This window comes from Girardinichthys multiradiatus, chromosome 14 (assembly GCF_021462225.1).
Source record: "Girardinichthys multiradiatus isolate DD_20200921_A chromosome 14, DD_fGirMul_XY1, whole genome shotgun sequence".
Taxonomy (NCBI): domain Eukaryota; kingdom Metazoa; phylum Chordata; class Actinopteri; order Cyprinodontiformes; family Goodeidae; genus Girardinichthys; species Girardinichthys multiradiatus.
In genome coordinates this window covers 26,086,113-26,099,823 of record NC_061807.1, presented here as the reverse complement: position 1 = coordinate 26,099,823, position 13,711 = coordinate 26,086,113, and the positions used below count along the sequence as shown (strand labels likewise).

The following is a 13,711-nucleotide window of genomic DNA, read 5'->3' as shown; positions in this document are numbered from 1 at the left end:
TGGAAACCCGATCTTCTGGAGCAACTGCAAGTTCAGAAGGAGCCAACCAGAGTTGGACACTCTTCAGGCCAGGTTCTTGAAGACAACACCACCACACATACAGACAGTCAAAGATATTCTTTACAAAATATGACACTCCAAAAACTCACTCACACAGAAAGCAGAGCTCTATGCACTTTCCTGGAATCGCCATGATTGTAATGGTCTACACAGCATGCTGTAATGAAGGGGGGGCAATGTGGCTTTCTCAAATGTGAGCTTGAATATGTATTTTTGTGGCACTATTAGCTTTTAGTTGTCTTATTATTTGACAGTAAGCTGACAGGACATGTGAGGAGAGAGGGGGAAAGCATGCAGCAAAGCTGAGGACTGCCGGACCTCTGAATATAGTTTGCACATTTTACCCCCATCTCCTCCATCTTTGCCATAATCTGCAGTTGAAGTTTCTTCATTTAACTTTATATTAACAGTCTGACAGTGAGGCAACTTAATTATGAATCTACATCTATTATTTCTGATGCTATTTAAAAGGAAATGAGTACAGCCTCATACATGATCAATTTTGGTACGCTTGTGGTGTAGAGGGTGTGGATTAAAATGATCCCCTGTGATGCTTTTGGGTTGTTATGGGAAATTAGCAGTTCTATTGTTAAAGATAAGAGCATTCAACTTTGGTGTGTTGATCTATAAAGCTTCAGTTTGGTCAACCAAAATGCTTATGCCTTCTTGAGATGTCTCACTTGAGTTGTCAGAAGGTGGCACCATTGTAAACATTGGCTTCTGCCCCTGCTAAATGGTGTTGCTGGGCTCCAGACTTCCCTTCGTAGTGATTGAAGGATTTAGCAAATTGAATTTCAACTATTGTTTTTGAAGAACAGTTTAAAACAAAAGGTGTTTTTTTGGTGTTTGCACCACAACAGACAAGTTCAGAATTAAGAATGTCACAACCAAAATAAAATTAGCCTTGTTTTCTTGTTATTGTACAATCAATTGTACAGCCTGTCTTGAGGGTTAGAAGGATTGCTGGTTAGTCAAAGCTTGCTCATATACCTCTCTGACCTAAAAAGCTCTGCTCAAAGGAGCTCTACCGATGAAAACCAAATCCCTCTCTATATTGTGCTAAATTTCTTTTACCATATTTACCATTGTCTTTAACTAAATTATGCCATCACTATTTCTTCTTTATGTACTTATATATGTTTTTCATGTGTCCTGTTGTGGCATTTCAGACATACCATAAAGAGAAGTTGGGTTCTTACATGTGCCTATATGCCACTAGTATTTTTGATGTGATGTGAGATTTATTTGCTCTAGGACATCTTTCACTATAAGTAAATCTCATCTTTTTAAATTTTAATATGGGAAACTTCAAAAATTAAATGAGACATGACAGTGTTTGTCTATATATAAATACCCTTAATGAAAACACCTACAAATGTAACTTTTTTACATGTTTAAACTTTAGATTATTTAAAAAAATATAACAACAATTAATTCCATGGCTTTAGTGTGTGTTTACTTTTTCAAATGATCTTTATTATATTAATAGTTATACAGAAATAATAGCAGAAATAATAGGCGGAATGCTTTACAGAATACTGAATATAGAATATTTTGTGTTATAAATACATTAAATACAAAATAAAAACTGAACGATCATGCGGGACATTCCTTTGACAGCTTACATCTGGTTTACCTTATAATGTTCACTGAGAGAGAAATCTTAAGGATTGCATGATCAGTCACAAAACTAAATAATCCTTAAGAAACTACCTTCATGTTTACGTTTAAAGATGATAAATTATATAACTGTTACATAATAGTTAATTTTGCATAAATAAATAAAACAAAACTGACATGAGCAAGTTTGAAAAGCCCGACATTTTAACTAAACAAACCCTTTGTTCTATGAAATCAAGTTTAAATAAATGTTTTAAAGTTTAATTTTAGGAGTAATTCTTGGTTTCCAATTAGAACAACATCCTGTTTATATGAGTAATAGTTAACATCTCGCAGCAGATTTTCCGATGAAAACCAGCAGAGACGTTATTGATGACTTGACAGAAGCCATGACAACAGGACCATGATGAATGCAGTGATGAGGCTGATCTTGTGGCTTATTCCACTTGACATTTCTGTAAGATTGTAAAAAGGGACACAGGACATTATTTGAAAAACTCCTCTGTGATATTGAAGATTTTGTGTCATTTACATGTTAATTTATATTTTCAATTATGACAATGTAATTTAGCTTACGTATGCCATCCACAACAATATAACTGGTGTCAATGTTGAAAGCTGTGATGTGTGAAGTTTTATTGACCAAAACTTCAATAATTTGGGTTTCAGTAGGAACAAATGCTGGTGAAAATCGAAGATCCACGTAGTTGATGATTGACCCATTGCTGCAAAGGTAATAAGATATCAGTTAGTGTGTACACATTTTTAATTAACAATACTCAGAATTTATCTGCAAATCATACCTGAAAAAAATAACAACAAAAGCGCGTAGTGATGAAAACGTTCGCTGGAAAAGTGGTTCAAGCTGCAGAAAGACAAAAATAAGAGTTTTCTATAAAAGATGAATTTTAACTTTGGGTATGTTAACGTGTAACATTAGAAATATTTAAATACTTAAAATGAATTAGATTTTTTGAAAAACAAGATAAAAGAAATCTTAATCTTATGATAAATGATGCTGCAAACCACCTTTAAGCTTCTCAAAAATGTGAAGAAGTCTGAACCAGTAGTAAAGGGAAACTAAATACTTTTATACAGTTTTTGTTTTGTTTTGCATTTTTGCCACCTTCCGACCTCTTAATAATGGCATGATATAATCATTTTAGGTCTCATGCTTTTTTGTTTTTAATCACCTTTTTCAGCTTTTGCAGAAAGTAAAGCTAGAACATGATTTATTTTGTTACATTTGGTACATCCCACCAAAGCAAACAGAAATATAGAAAAGAGAGTTCAATTTATCTATGAGCTATGATCTCTGTATCAGTGTATAAATTAAGGTGTAGGTTGTTTTTTCATGAGGGATTAAATATTTTAGATATTTTATTGATTGTTATTTGTTACTTAAAGACCCCCCGATTCAACAGAATGGGACAGTGGCAGGCTCCTGCAGTACATTCTAACAGGCTGAGAATATAATCAAACCATTTGGATTACGTATGTTACAGTAAAGACACATCTAAAACATGCAGGACACTGGATCTTCACAACCTTAAATGGCCACCTCTATAGATAGTTTTGTATTATCTGGTTCATTCAGTTTTCATTTTCTGAAGAAAAAATCTATAGATTTTTATTTTTTTGTTTGTTTCAAAACTTTAAGGGTTATCTGCTAAAAAAGTAGTACATTTGAGAAGATTATTTTTGTAAAAGCAGGGTTGCACACATTTTACTAACAGCTGAGATGACACTTACATTGGACTTTAAAAGTGCAGCTCGATTTATGAATGCTGTTGATGATGGGTTGAGCAAATCTTGTGTGAAGGTCTCTCCAGCAGACCTAAAGATCAGCCGCCTTGTTATTGTTGACTCCACTGTTGTAGTTGTGGTTGTGGGTTTAACTGCAGTAGTGGTAGTTGTTGAGGTGGTGGTTGTGGAAGTGGTGGTTAGTTTAGCTGCAGTAGTTGTAGTAGTGTTTGTCAAAGCTGTTGTAGTATTTGTAATGGTAGTCAAAGTGTTGCTTGTAGCATTTGCAGCTGCAGTGATGGCAGTAACTGTAGAATTTGAAGCAGGGTCTGTGGTTGGCAAAGGTGTGCCTGCAAGAAACGAGGATAATAAAAACACATGAAAACAAATTATTGTCATAAAGACTAGCTTTAAAATGATTTTTTGTGTTAAGTCAAAGTTAATATAATCTTGATTACAAATACTGAGCTAGCAAATAAATATTATTAGGTATTTCAAATAATAATAAGCAAATGTAAATGATGGTGTGAAAATTGTTCATTTTTGTCTCTCTTTTACTCTTCTAAAACTCAGAACAATACATTTTTTTGCAAAAATTTTAAACTACAAAGAATCAGTTGAAATTTAGCCCTTTGCATATTTTGTGTGAAAAAAACTACCTCTGCTCTGTTTAATCCAAACTAAACATAAACACAGATGGACGGAAAACATTAATGTTCAAATAAAAAAAAACATTATTGTATAAATAAAGGCCTGCATTACCCTGTTTTCGTGTAATGTTAGACTTCTTTTTACTTACGAATTATTTGGACGGAGCCAGGTTGAAACGTGACATTGAAGGTGACATTAGTGGTGTTTATAGCCTGTACTAAGGCTTCTCGTACAACTTCATTTTTTGGGAGTTCTTCGAGTGGTGTTGTTTTATTAAACTCCACCCCCACCTCTACTTCTGTAGCATTCATTCGTATTATGGAGCTAGAAACCCTGCAATGTAATCACAAATAAAACAAGTTGAGAAAAACAGACATAAAAAGTAGCAACATATATAAATCTGGTTCTTTTTCTATAAATGATGTAGATCAATAAAATTATCACCACTCAGCTTGTAGAAAAAAATAAAGTAGAATCCAAACATTCTGAATCTTACCTGAACGTGATGACAAAACTACCGATGAAAAGGGCTCCAAATCTTTTCGTGTAGATTTGGTTGTACTGTAAGACAAAAAAAGTAAAGAACAATTATAAAAACAATATATGCCTTTGTACATTTCAATATAAATGCAATTTTATTCTCTGTTAATATGACCGTAGCACTTACTGCTGCAATGACTTTTTTCTCAAGAGCCACAAACTCTTTACTTTGTTTATCCTGAAGTTGTTCAACGTATGGCTCAAAAACAGTTGCTGCAACAACAAAATATACAGCAGGAGCTTCAGCTTGTATAGTAGTTGCCACAGTAGGGGAGGCTGTCTGATTAGCTGTGGATGTTGGTGGAGCAGCTGTAGCTGGGAATATAGCAGCGCTGGTTTTGCTTGGATCAGCTGTGACTACTGTTGGAGCAGCTGTGATTATTGTTGGAGCTGTGGTTGTAACATTTGTTGTGGTTGTAGCAGTTGTACTTGTGTTTGGAACAACTGATGTTGCATTGGTAGGAGTTATTGCTGTGGTTGTAGGGGTTATAGTTTTGGTTGGCACAGCTGTTGTGGTTGTAGCAGTTGTACTTGTGTTTAGAACAACTGATGTTGCATTTGTAGGAGTTATTGCTGTGGTTGTAGGGGTTATAGTTTTGGTTGGCACAGCTGTTGTGGTTGTAGCAGTTGTACTTGTGTTTGGAACAACTGATGTTGCATTAGTAGGAGTTATTGCTGTGGTTGTAGGGGTTATAGTTTTGGTTGGCACAGCTGTTGTGGTTGTAGCAGTTGTACTTGTGTTTGGAACAACTGATGTTGCATTAGTAGGAGTTATTGCTGTGGTTGTAGGGGTTATAGTTTTGGTTGGCACAGCTGTTGTGGTTGTAGCAGTTGTAGTTGGGGTTGGAGCAACTGTTGATGTAGTTGTAGGTGTTATACTTGTGGTTGGAACAGCTGTGGTTGTAGTTGAAACAGGTGTAGTTGTGGTAGGAGCAGCAGTGGTCGTGGTAGGTGCGGCTGTTGTTGTGGTTGGAGCAGCTGTGTTTGTGGTTGAAGCAGCTGTGGCTGTGGTTGGAGTAACTGTGGTTGTTGTCTGAGCAGCAGTTGTTGTGGTCGGAGCAGCCGTGGTCGTGGTAGGAGTAGCTGTTGTTGTGGTTGGAGCAGCTGTGGTTGTGGTTGGAGCAGCTGTGGTTGTGGTTGGAACAGCTATAGTTGTGGTTGGAGCAGCTGTGGCTGTGGTTGGAAAAGCTGTAGTTGTGGTTGGAGCAGCTGTGGTTGTGATTGGAAGGACAGTTGTTGTTGTTGGAACAGCTGTAGTTGTGATTGGATTAGCTGTAGTTGTGGTCGGAGGGCCTGCTGTTGTTGTAGGAGCAGCTGTTGTTGTGGTTGGAGCAGATGTGGTTGTGGTTGGAATGACAGTTATTGTTGTTGGAACAACTGTAGTTGTGGTTGGAGAAGCTGTGGTTGTAGGAGCAGCTGTGGTTGTTGTAGGAGCAGCTGTAGTTGTGATTGGAAGGACAGTTGTTGTGGTTGGAACAGCTGTAGTTGTGGTTGTGGTTGGAGCAGCTGTTGTAGGTGGATCAGCTGTGGTTGTTGTAGGAGCAGCTGTGGTTGTGATAGGAAGGACAGTTGTTGTTGTTGGAACAGCTGTAGTTGTGGTTGTGGTTGGAGCAGCTGTGGTTGTTGTAGGAGCAGCTGTTGTTGTGGATGGACGGACAGTTGTTGTGGTTGGAACAGCTGTAGTTGTGGTTGGAGCAGCTGTTGTAGTTGGAGCAGCTGTTGTTGTAGTTGGAGCAGCTGTGGTTGTTGTAGGAGCAGCTGTTGTTGTGGTTGGAGCTGTGGTTGTGATTGGAAGGACAGTTGTTGTTGGAACAACTGTAGTTGTGGTTGGAGAAGCTGTGGTTGTTGTAGGAGCAGCTGTGGTTGTTGTAGGAGCAGCTGTAGTTGTGGTTGGAACAGCTGTAGTTATGGTTGGAGTAGCTGTTGTTGTGATAGGAAGGACAGTTGTTGTTGTTGTTGGAGCAGCTGTGGTCGTTGTAGGAGCAGCTGTTGTTGTGGTTAGAGCAGCTGTGGTTGTTGTAGGAGCAGCTGTTGTTGTGGTTGGAGCAGCTGTGGTTGTGATTGGAAGGACAGTTGTGGTTGGAACAGCTGTAGTTGTGGTTGGAGCAGATGTAGTTGTGGTTGGAGCAGCTGTAGTTGTGGTTGGAGCAGCTGTTGTTGTAGTTGGAGCAGCTGTTGTTGTGGTTGGAGCAGCTGTGGTTGTGATTGGAAGGACAGTTGTTGTGGGAACAACTGTAGTTGTAGTTGGAGCAGCTGTGGTTGTTGTAGGAGCAGCTGATGTTGTGGTTGGAGCAGCTGTGGTTATGATTGGAAGGAATGTTATTGTTGTTGGAACAGATGTAGTTGTGGTTGGAGCAGCTGTTGTGGTTGGAGCAGCTGTGGTTGTGATAGGAAGGACAGTTGTTGTTGTTGTTGGAGCAGCTGTGGTCGTTGTAGGAGCAGCTGTTGTTGTGGTTGGAGCAGCTTTTGTTGTGGTTGAAACCGCTGTAGTTGTGGTTGGAGCAGCTGTAGTTGTGGTTGGAACAGCTGTAGTTGTTGTTGGAGCAGCTGTGGTTGTTGTAGGAGCAGCTGTTGTTGTGGTTGGAAGGACAGTTGTTGTTGTTGGAACAGCTGTAGTTGTGGTTGGAGCAGCTGTGGTTGTGATTGGAAGGACAGTTGTTGTTGTTGGAACAGCTGTAGTTGTGATTGGATTAGCTGTAGTTGTGGTCGGAGGGCCTGCTGTTGTTGTAGGAGCAGCTGTTGTTGTGGTTGGAGCAGATGTGGTTGTGGTTGGAATGACAGTTATTGTTGTTGGAACAACTGTAGTTGTGGTTGGAGAAGCTGTGGTTGTAGGAGCAGCTGTGGTTGTTGTAGGAGCAGCTGTAGTTGTTGTAGGAGCAGATGTTGTTGTGGTTGGAGCAGCTGTGGTTGTGATTGGAAGGACAGTTGTTGTGGTTGGAACAGCTGTAGTTGTGGTTGTGGTTGGAGCAGCTGTTGTAGGTGGATCAGCTGTGGTTGTTGTAGGAGCAGCTGTGGTTGTGATAGGAACGACAGTTGTTGTTGTAGGAGCAGCTGTTGTTGTGGTTGGACGGACAGTTGTTGTGGTTGGAACAGCTGTAGTTGTGGTTGGAGCAGCTGTTGTAGTTGGAGCAGCTGTTGTTGTAGTTGGAGCAGCTGTGGTTGTTGTAGGAGCAGCTGTTGTTGTGGTTGGAGCTGTGGTTGTGATTGGAAGGACAGTTGTTGGAACAACTGTAGTTGTGGTTGGAGAAGCTGTGGTTGTTGTAGGAGCAGCTGTGGTTGTTGTAGGAGCAGCTGTAGTTGTGGTTGGAACAGCTGTAGTTATGGTTGGAGTAGCTGTTGTTGTGATAGGAAGGACAGTTGTTGTTGTTGTTGGAGCAGCTGTGGTCGTTGTAGGAGCAGCTGTTGTTGTGGTTAGAGCAGCTGTGGTTGTTGTAGGAGCAGCTGTTGTTGTGGTTGGAGCAGCTGTGGTTGTGATTGGAAGGACAGTTGTGGTTGGAACAGCTGTAGTTGTGGTTGGAGCAGATGTAGTTGTGGTTGGAGCAGCTGTAGATGTGGTTGGAGCAGCTGTTGTTGTAGTTGGAGCAGCTGTTGTTGTGGTTGGAGCAGCTGTGGTTGTGATTGGAAGGACAGTTGTTGTGGGAACAACTGTAGTTGTAGTTGGAGCAGCTGTGGTTGTTGTAGGAGCAGCTGATGTTGTGGTTGGAGCAGCTGTGGTTATGATTGGAAGGAATGTTATTGTTGTTGGAACAGATGTAGTTGTGGTTGGAGCAGCTGTTGTTGTGGTTGGAGCAAATGTGGTTGTTGTGGGAGCAGTTATGGTTGTGATTGGAAGGACAGTTGTGGTTGGAACAGCTGTAGTTGTTGTTGGAGCAGCTGTGGTTGTTGTAGGAGCAGCTGTTGTTGTGGTTGGAGCAGCTGTGGTTGTGATTGGAAGGACAGTTGTTGTGGTTGGAACAGCTGTAGTTGTTGTTGGAGTAGCTGTGGTTGTGGATAGAGCAGCTGTAGTTGTGGTTGGAGCAGCTGTAGTTGTGGTTGGAGCAGGTGTGGTTGTGGTTGGAGCAGCTGTAGTTGTGGTTGGAGCAGCTGAAGTTGTGGTTGGAGCAGCTGTGGTTGTTGAAGGAGCAGCTGTTGTTGTGGTTGGATCAGCTGTGGTTATTGTAGGAGCAGCTGTTGTTGTGGTTGGATCAGCTGTGGTTGTTGTAGGAGCAGCTGTTGTTGTGGTTGGATCAGCTGTGGTTGTTGTAGGAGCAGCTGTTGTTGTGGATGGAGCAGCTGTAATTTTGGTTGGAGCAGCTGTAGTTGTGGTTGGAGCAGGTGTAGTTGTGGTTGGAGCAGGTGTAGTTGTGGTTGGAGCAGCTGTAGTTGTGGTTGGAGCAGCTGTAGTTGTGGTTGGAGCAGCTGTTGTTGTTGTAGGAGCAGCTGTTGTTGTTGTTGGAACAGCTGTAGTTGTGGTTTGACCAGCTGTGGTTGTTGTAGGAGCAGCTGTCTTTGTGGTTGGAAGGACAGTTGTTGTGGTTGGAACAACTGTAGTTGTGGTTGGAGAAGCTGTGGTTGTTGTAGGAGCAGCTGTGGTTGTTGTAGGAGCAGCTGTGGTTGTGGTTGGAACAGCTGTAGTTATGTTTGGAGTAGCTGTTGTTGTGATAGGAAGGACAGTTGTTGTTGTTGGAGCAGCTGTGGTCGTTGTAGGAGCAGCTGTTGTTGTGGTTAGAGCAGCTGTGGTTGTTGTAGGAGCAGCTGTTGTTGTGGTTGGAGCAGCTGTGGTTGTGATTGGAAGGACAGTTGTTGTGGTTGGAACAGCTGTAGTTGTGGTTGGAGCAGATGTAGTTGTGGTTGGAGCAGCTGTAGTTGTGGTTGGAGCAGCTGTTGTTGTAGTTGGAGCAGCTGTTGTTGTGGTTGGAGCAGCTGTGGTTGTAATTGGAAGGACAGTTGTTGTGGGAACAACTGTAGTTGTAGTTGGAGCAGCTGTGGTTGTTGTAGGAGCAGCTGTTGTTGTGGTTGGAAGGACAGTTGTGGTTGGAACAGCTGTAGTTGTTGTTGGAGCAGCTGTGGTTGTTGTAGGAGCAGCTGTTGTTGTAGTTGGAGCAGCTGTTGTTGTGGTTGGAGCAGCTGTGGTTGTGATTGGAAGGACAGTTGTTGTGGGAACAACTGTAGTTGTAGTTGGAGCAGCTGTGGTTGTTGTAGGAGCAGCTGTTGTTGTGGTTGGAGCAGCTGTGGTTGTGATTGGAAGGACAGTTATTGTTGTTGGAACAGATGTAGTTGTGGTTGGAGCAGCTGTTGTTGTGGTTGGAGCAGCTGTGGTTGTGATAGGAAGGACAGTTGTTGTTGTTGTTGGAGCAGCTGTGGTCGTTGTAGGAGCAGCTGTTGTTGTGGTTGGAGCAGCTTTTGTTGTGGTTGGAACAGCTGTAGTTGTGGTTGGAGCAGCTGTAGTTGTGGTTGGAGCAAATGTGGTTGTGGGAGCAGTTGTGGTTGTGATTGGAAGGACAGTTGTGGTTGGAACAGCTGTAGTTGTTGTTGGAGCAGCTGTGGTTGTTGTAGGAGCAGCTGTTGTTGTGGTTGGAGCAGCTGTGGTTGTGATTGGAAGGACAGTTGTTGTGGTTTGAACAGCTGTAGTTGTTGTTGGAGTAGCTGTGGTTGTGGATGGAGCAGCTGTATTTGTGGTTGGAGCAGCTGTAGTTGTGGTTGGAGCAGGTGTGGTTGTGGTTGGAGCAGCTGTAGTTGTGGTTGGAGCAGCTGTAGTTGTGGTTGGAGCAGCTGTGGTTGTTGTAGGAGCAGCTGTTGTTGTGGTTAGATCAGCTGTGGTTGTTGTAGGAGCAGCTGTTGTTGTGGTTGGATCAGCTGTGGTTGTTGTAGGAGCAGCTGTTGTTGTGGATGGAGCAGCTGTAATTGTGGTTGGAGCAGCTGTAGTTGTGGTTGGAGCAGATGTAGTTGTGGTTGGAGCAGCTGTAGTTGTGGTTGGAGCAGCTGTAGTTGTGGTTGGAGCAGCTGTTGTTGTTGTAGGAGCAGCTGTTGTTGTGGTTGGAAGGACAGTTGTTGTGGTTGGAACAGCTGTTGTTGTTGGAGCAGCTGTTGTTGTAGTTGGAGCAGCTGTTGTTGTGGTTGGAGCAGCTGTGGTTGTGATAGGAAGGACAGTTGTAGTTGGAACAGCTGTAGTTGTGGTTGGAGCAGTTGTGGTTGTTGTAGAAGCAGCTGTTGTTGTGGTTGGAACAGCTGTAGTTGTGGTTGGAGCAGCTGTGGTTGTTGTAGGAGCAGCTGTTGTTGTGGTTGGAGCAGCTGTGGTTGTGATAGGAAGGACAGTTGTAGTTGGAACAGCTGTAGTTGTTGGAGCTGCTGTGGTTGTGGATGGAACAGCTGTGGTTGTTGTTGGAGCAGCTGTGGTTTTTGTGGGGGCAGCTGTTGTTGTGGTTGGAGCAGCTGTGGTTGTTGTAGGAGCAGCTGTTGATGTGGTTGGAGCAGCTGTGGTTGTTGTAGGAGCAGCTGTTGATGTGGTTGGAGCAGCTGTGGTTGTTGTAGGAGCAGCTGTTGTTGTGGTTGGTGAAGTTGTGGTTGTGATTGGAAGGACAGTTGTTGTTGTTGGAGCAGGTGTGGTCGTTGTAGGAGCAGCTGTTGTTGTGGTTGGAGCTGTTGTGGTTGTGGATGGAATAGCTGTGGTTGTTGTAGGAGCAGCTGTTGTTGTGGTTGGAGCAGCTGTGGTTGTGATAGGAAGGACAGTTGTTGTTGTTGGGACAGCTGTAGTTGTGGTTGGAGCAGCTGTGGTTGTTGTAGGAGCAGCTGTTGTTGTGGTTGGAACAGCTGTTGTTGTTGTAGGAGCAGCTGTTGTTGTGGTTGGAGCAGCTGTGGTTGTGATTGGAAGGACAGTTGTTGTGGTTGGAACAGCTGTAGTTGTGTTTGGAGCAGCTGTAGTTGTGGTTGGGGCAGCTGTGGTTGTTGTAGGAGCAGCTGTTGCTGTGGTTGAAGCAGCTGGGGTTGTGACTGGAAGGACAGTTGTTGTGGTTGGAACAGCTGTAGTTGTTGTAGGAGCAGCTGTTGTTGTGCTTGGAGCAGCTGTGGTTGTGATAGGAAGGATAGTTGTAGTTGGAACAGCTGTAGTTGTGGTTGGAGCAGCTGTGGTTGTTGTAGGAGCAGATGTTGTTGTGGTTGGAGCAGCTGTGGTTGTGATTGGAAGGACAGTTGTTGTGGTTGGAACAGCTGTAGTGGTGGTATGAGCAGCTGTTGTTGTGGTTCGAGCAGCTGTGGTTGTGATTGGAAGGACAGTTGTTGTGGTTGGAACAGCTGTGGTTGTTGTAGGGGCAGCTGTTGTTGTGGTTGGAGCAGCTGTGGTTGTTGTAGGAGCAGCTGTTGATGACGTCGGAGCAGCTGTGGTTGTTGTAGGAGCAGCTGTTGATGTGGTTGGAGCGGCTGTGGTTGTTGTAGGAGCAGCTGTTGTTGTGGTTGGAACAGCTGTAGTTGTTGTTGGAGCAGCTGTTGTTGTGGTTGGAGCAGCTGTGGTTGTGATTGGAAGGACAGTCGTTGTTGTTGGAGCCGGTGTGGTCATTGTAGGAGCTGCTGTTGTTGTGGTTGGAGCAGCTGTGGTGTTTGATGGAACAGCTGTGGTTGTTGTAGGAGCAGCTGTTGTTGTGGTTGGAGCAGCTGTGGTAGTGATAGGAAGGACAGTTGTTGTTGTTGGAACAGCTGTAGTTGTGGTTGGAGCAGCTGTGGTTGTTGTAGGAGCAGCTGTTGTTGTGATTGGAGCAGCTGTGGTTGTTGTACGAGCAGCTGTTGTTGTGGTTGGAGCAGCTGTGGTTGTTGTAGGAGCAGCTGTTGCTGTGGTTGAAGCAGCTGTGGTTGTGATTGGAAGGACAGTTGTTGTAGTTGGAACAGCTGTAGTTGTTGGAGCAGCTGTGGTTGTGGATGGAACAGCTGTGGTTGTTGTAGGAGCAGCTGTAGATGTTGTAGGAGCAGCTGTTGTTGTGGTTGGAGCAGCTGTGGTTGTTGTAGGAGCAGCTGTTGCTGTGGTTGAAGCAGCTGTGGTTGTGATTGGAAGGACAGTTGTTGTGGTTGGAACAGCTATAGTTGTTGGAGCAGCTGTGGTTGTGGATGCAACAGCTGTGGTTGTTGTAGGAGCAGCTGTAGTTGTTGTAGGAGCAGCTGTTGTTGTGGTTGGAGCAGCTGTGGTTGTGATTGGAAGGACAGTTGTAGTTGGAACAGCTGTAGTTGTGGTTGGAGCAGCTGTGGTTGTTGTAGGAGCAGCTGTTGTTGTGGTTGGAGCAGCTGTGGTTGTGATTGGAAGCACAGTTGTTGTGGTTGGAACAGCTGTAGTTGTTGTAGGAGCAGCTGTTGTGGTTGGAGCAGCTGTAGTTGTTGTAGGAGCAGCTGTTGTTGTGGTTGGAGCAGCTGTGGTTGTGATTGGCAGGACAGTTGTTGTTGTTGGAACAGTTGTAGTTGTGGTTGGAGCAGCTGTGGTTGTTGTAGGAGCAGCTGTTGTTGTGGTTGGAGCAGCTGTGGTTGTTGTACGAGCAGCTGTTGTTGTGGTTGGAGCAGCTGTGGTTGTTGTAGGAGCAGCTGTTGTTGTGGTCGGAGCAGCTGTTGTTGTGGTTGGAACAGCTGTAGTTGTGGTTGGAGCAGCTGTTGTTGTGGTTGGAGCAGCTGTGGTTGTGATTGGAAGGACAGTCGTTGTTGTTGGAGCAGGTGTGGTCGTTGTTGGAGCAGCTGTGGTTGTTGTAGGGGCAGCTATTGTTGTGGTTGGAGCAGCTGTGGTTGTTGTAGGAGCAGCTGTTAATGTGGTTGGAGCAGCTGTGGTTGTGGATGGAACAGCTGTGGTTGTTGTAGGAGCAGCAGTTGTTGTGGTTGGAGCAACTGTGGTTGTGATAGGAGCATCTGTTGTTGTGGTTGGAGCAGCTGTGTTTGTGATTGGAAGGACAGTTGTTGTGGTTGGAACAGCTGTAGTTGTGGTAGGAGCAGCTGTTGTTGTGGTTGGAGCAGCTGTGGTTGTGATTGGAAGGACAGTTGTAGTTGTTGGAGCAGCTGTGGTTGTTGTAGGGGCAGCTGTTGTTGTGGTTGGAGAAGCTGTGGTTGTTGTAGGAGCAGCTGTTGATGTGGTTGGAGCAGCTGTGTTTGTTGT

The 13,711-nt window shown here is 43.7% G+C and overlaps 1 protein-coding gene across 1 annotated transcript; it reads right to left on the bottom strand.

Annotated features, from left to right (window-relative positions):
• Positions 1 to 1,514: 1,514 nt before the first annotated feature.
• LOC124880318 (mucin-2-like) lies at positions 1,515 to 10,945 on the bottom strand (the record flags this gene model as incomplete). Its single annotated transcript, XM_047385363.1, has 13 exons — positions 1,515 to 2,135; positions 2,257 to 2,405; positions 2,484 to 2,545; positions 3,433 to 3,773; positions 4,223 to 4,407; positions 4,571 to 4,635; positions 4,742 to 5,823; positions 5,912 to 5,928; positions 5,993 to 6,012; positions 6,188 to 6,667; positions 6,911 to 8,214; positions 8,644 to 8,683; positions 10,142 to 10,945. Coding segments are annotated over 13 exons (4,638 nt in total), but the record flags the coding sequence as incomplete, so codon positions are not given.
• Between the last annotated feature and the right edge of the window lie 2,766 nt (positions 10,946 to 13,711).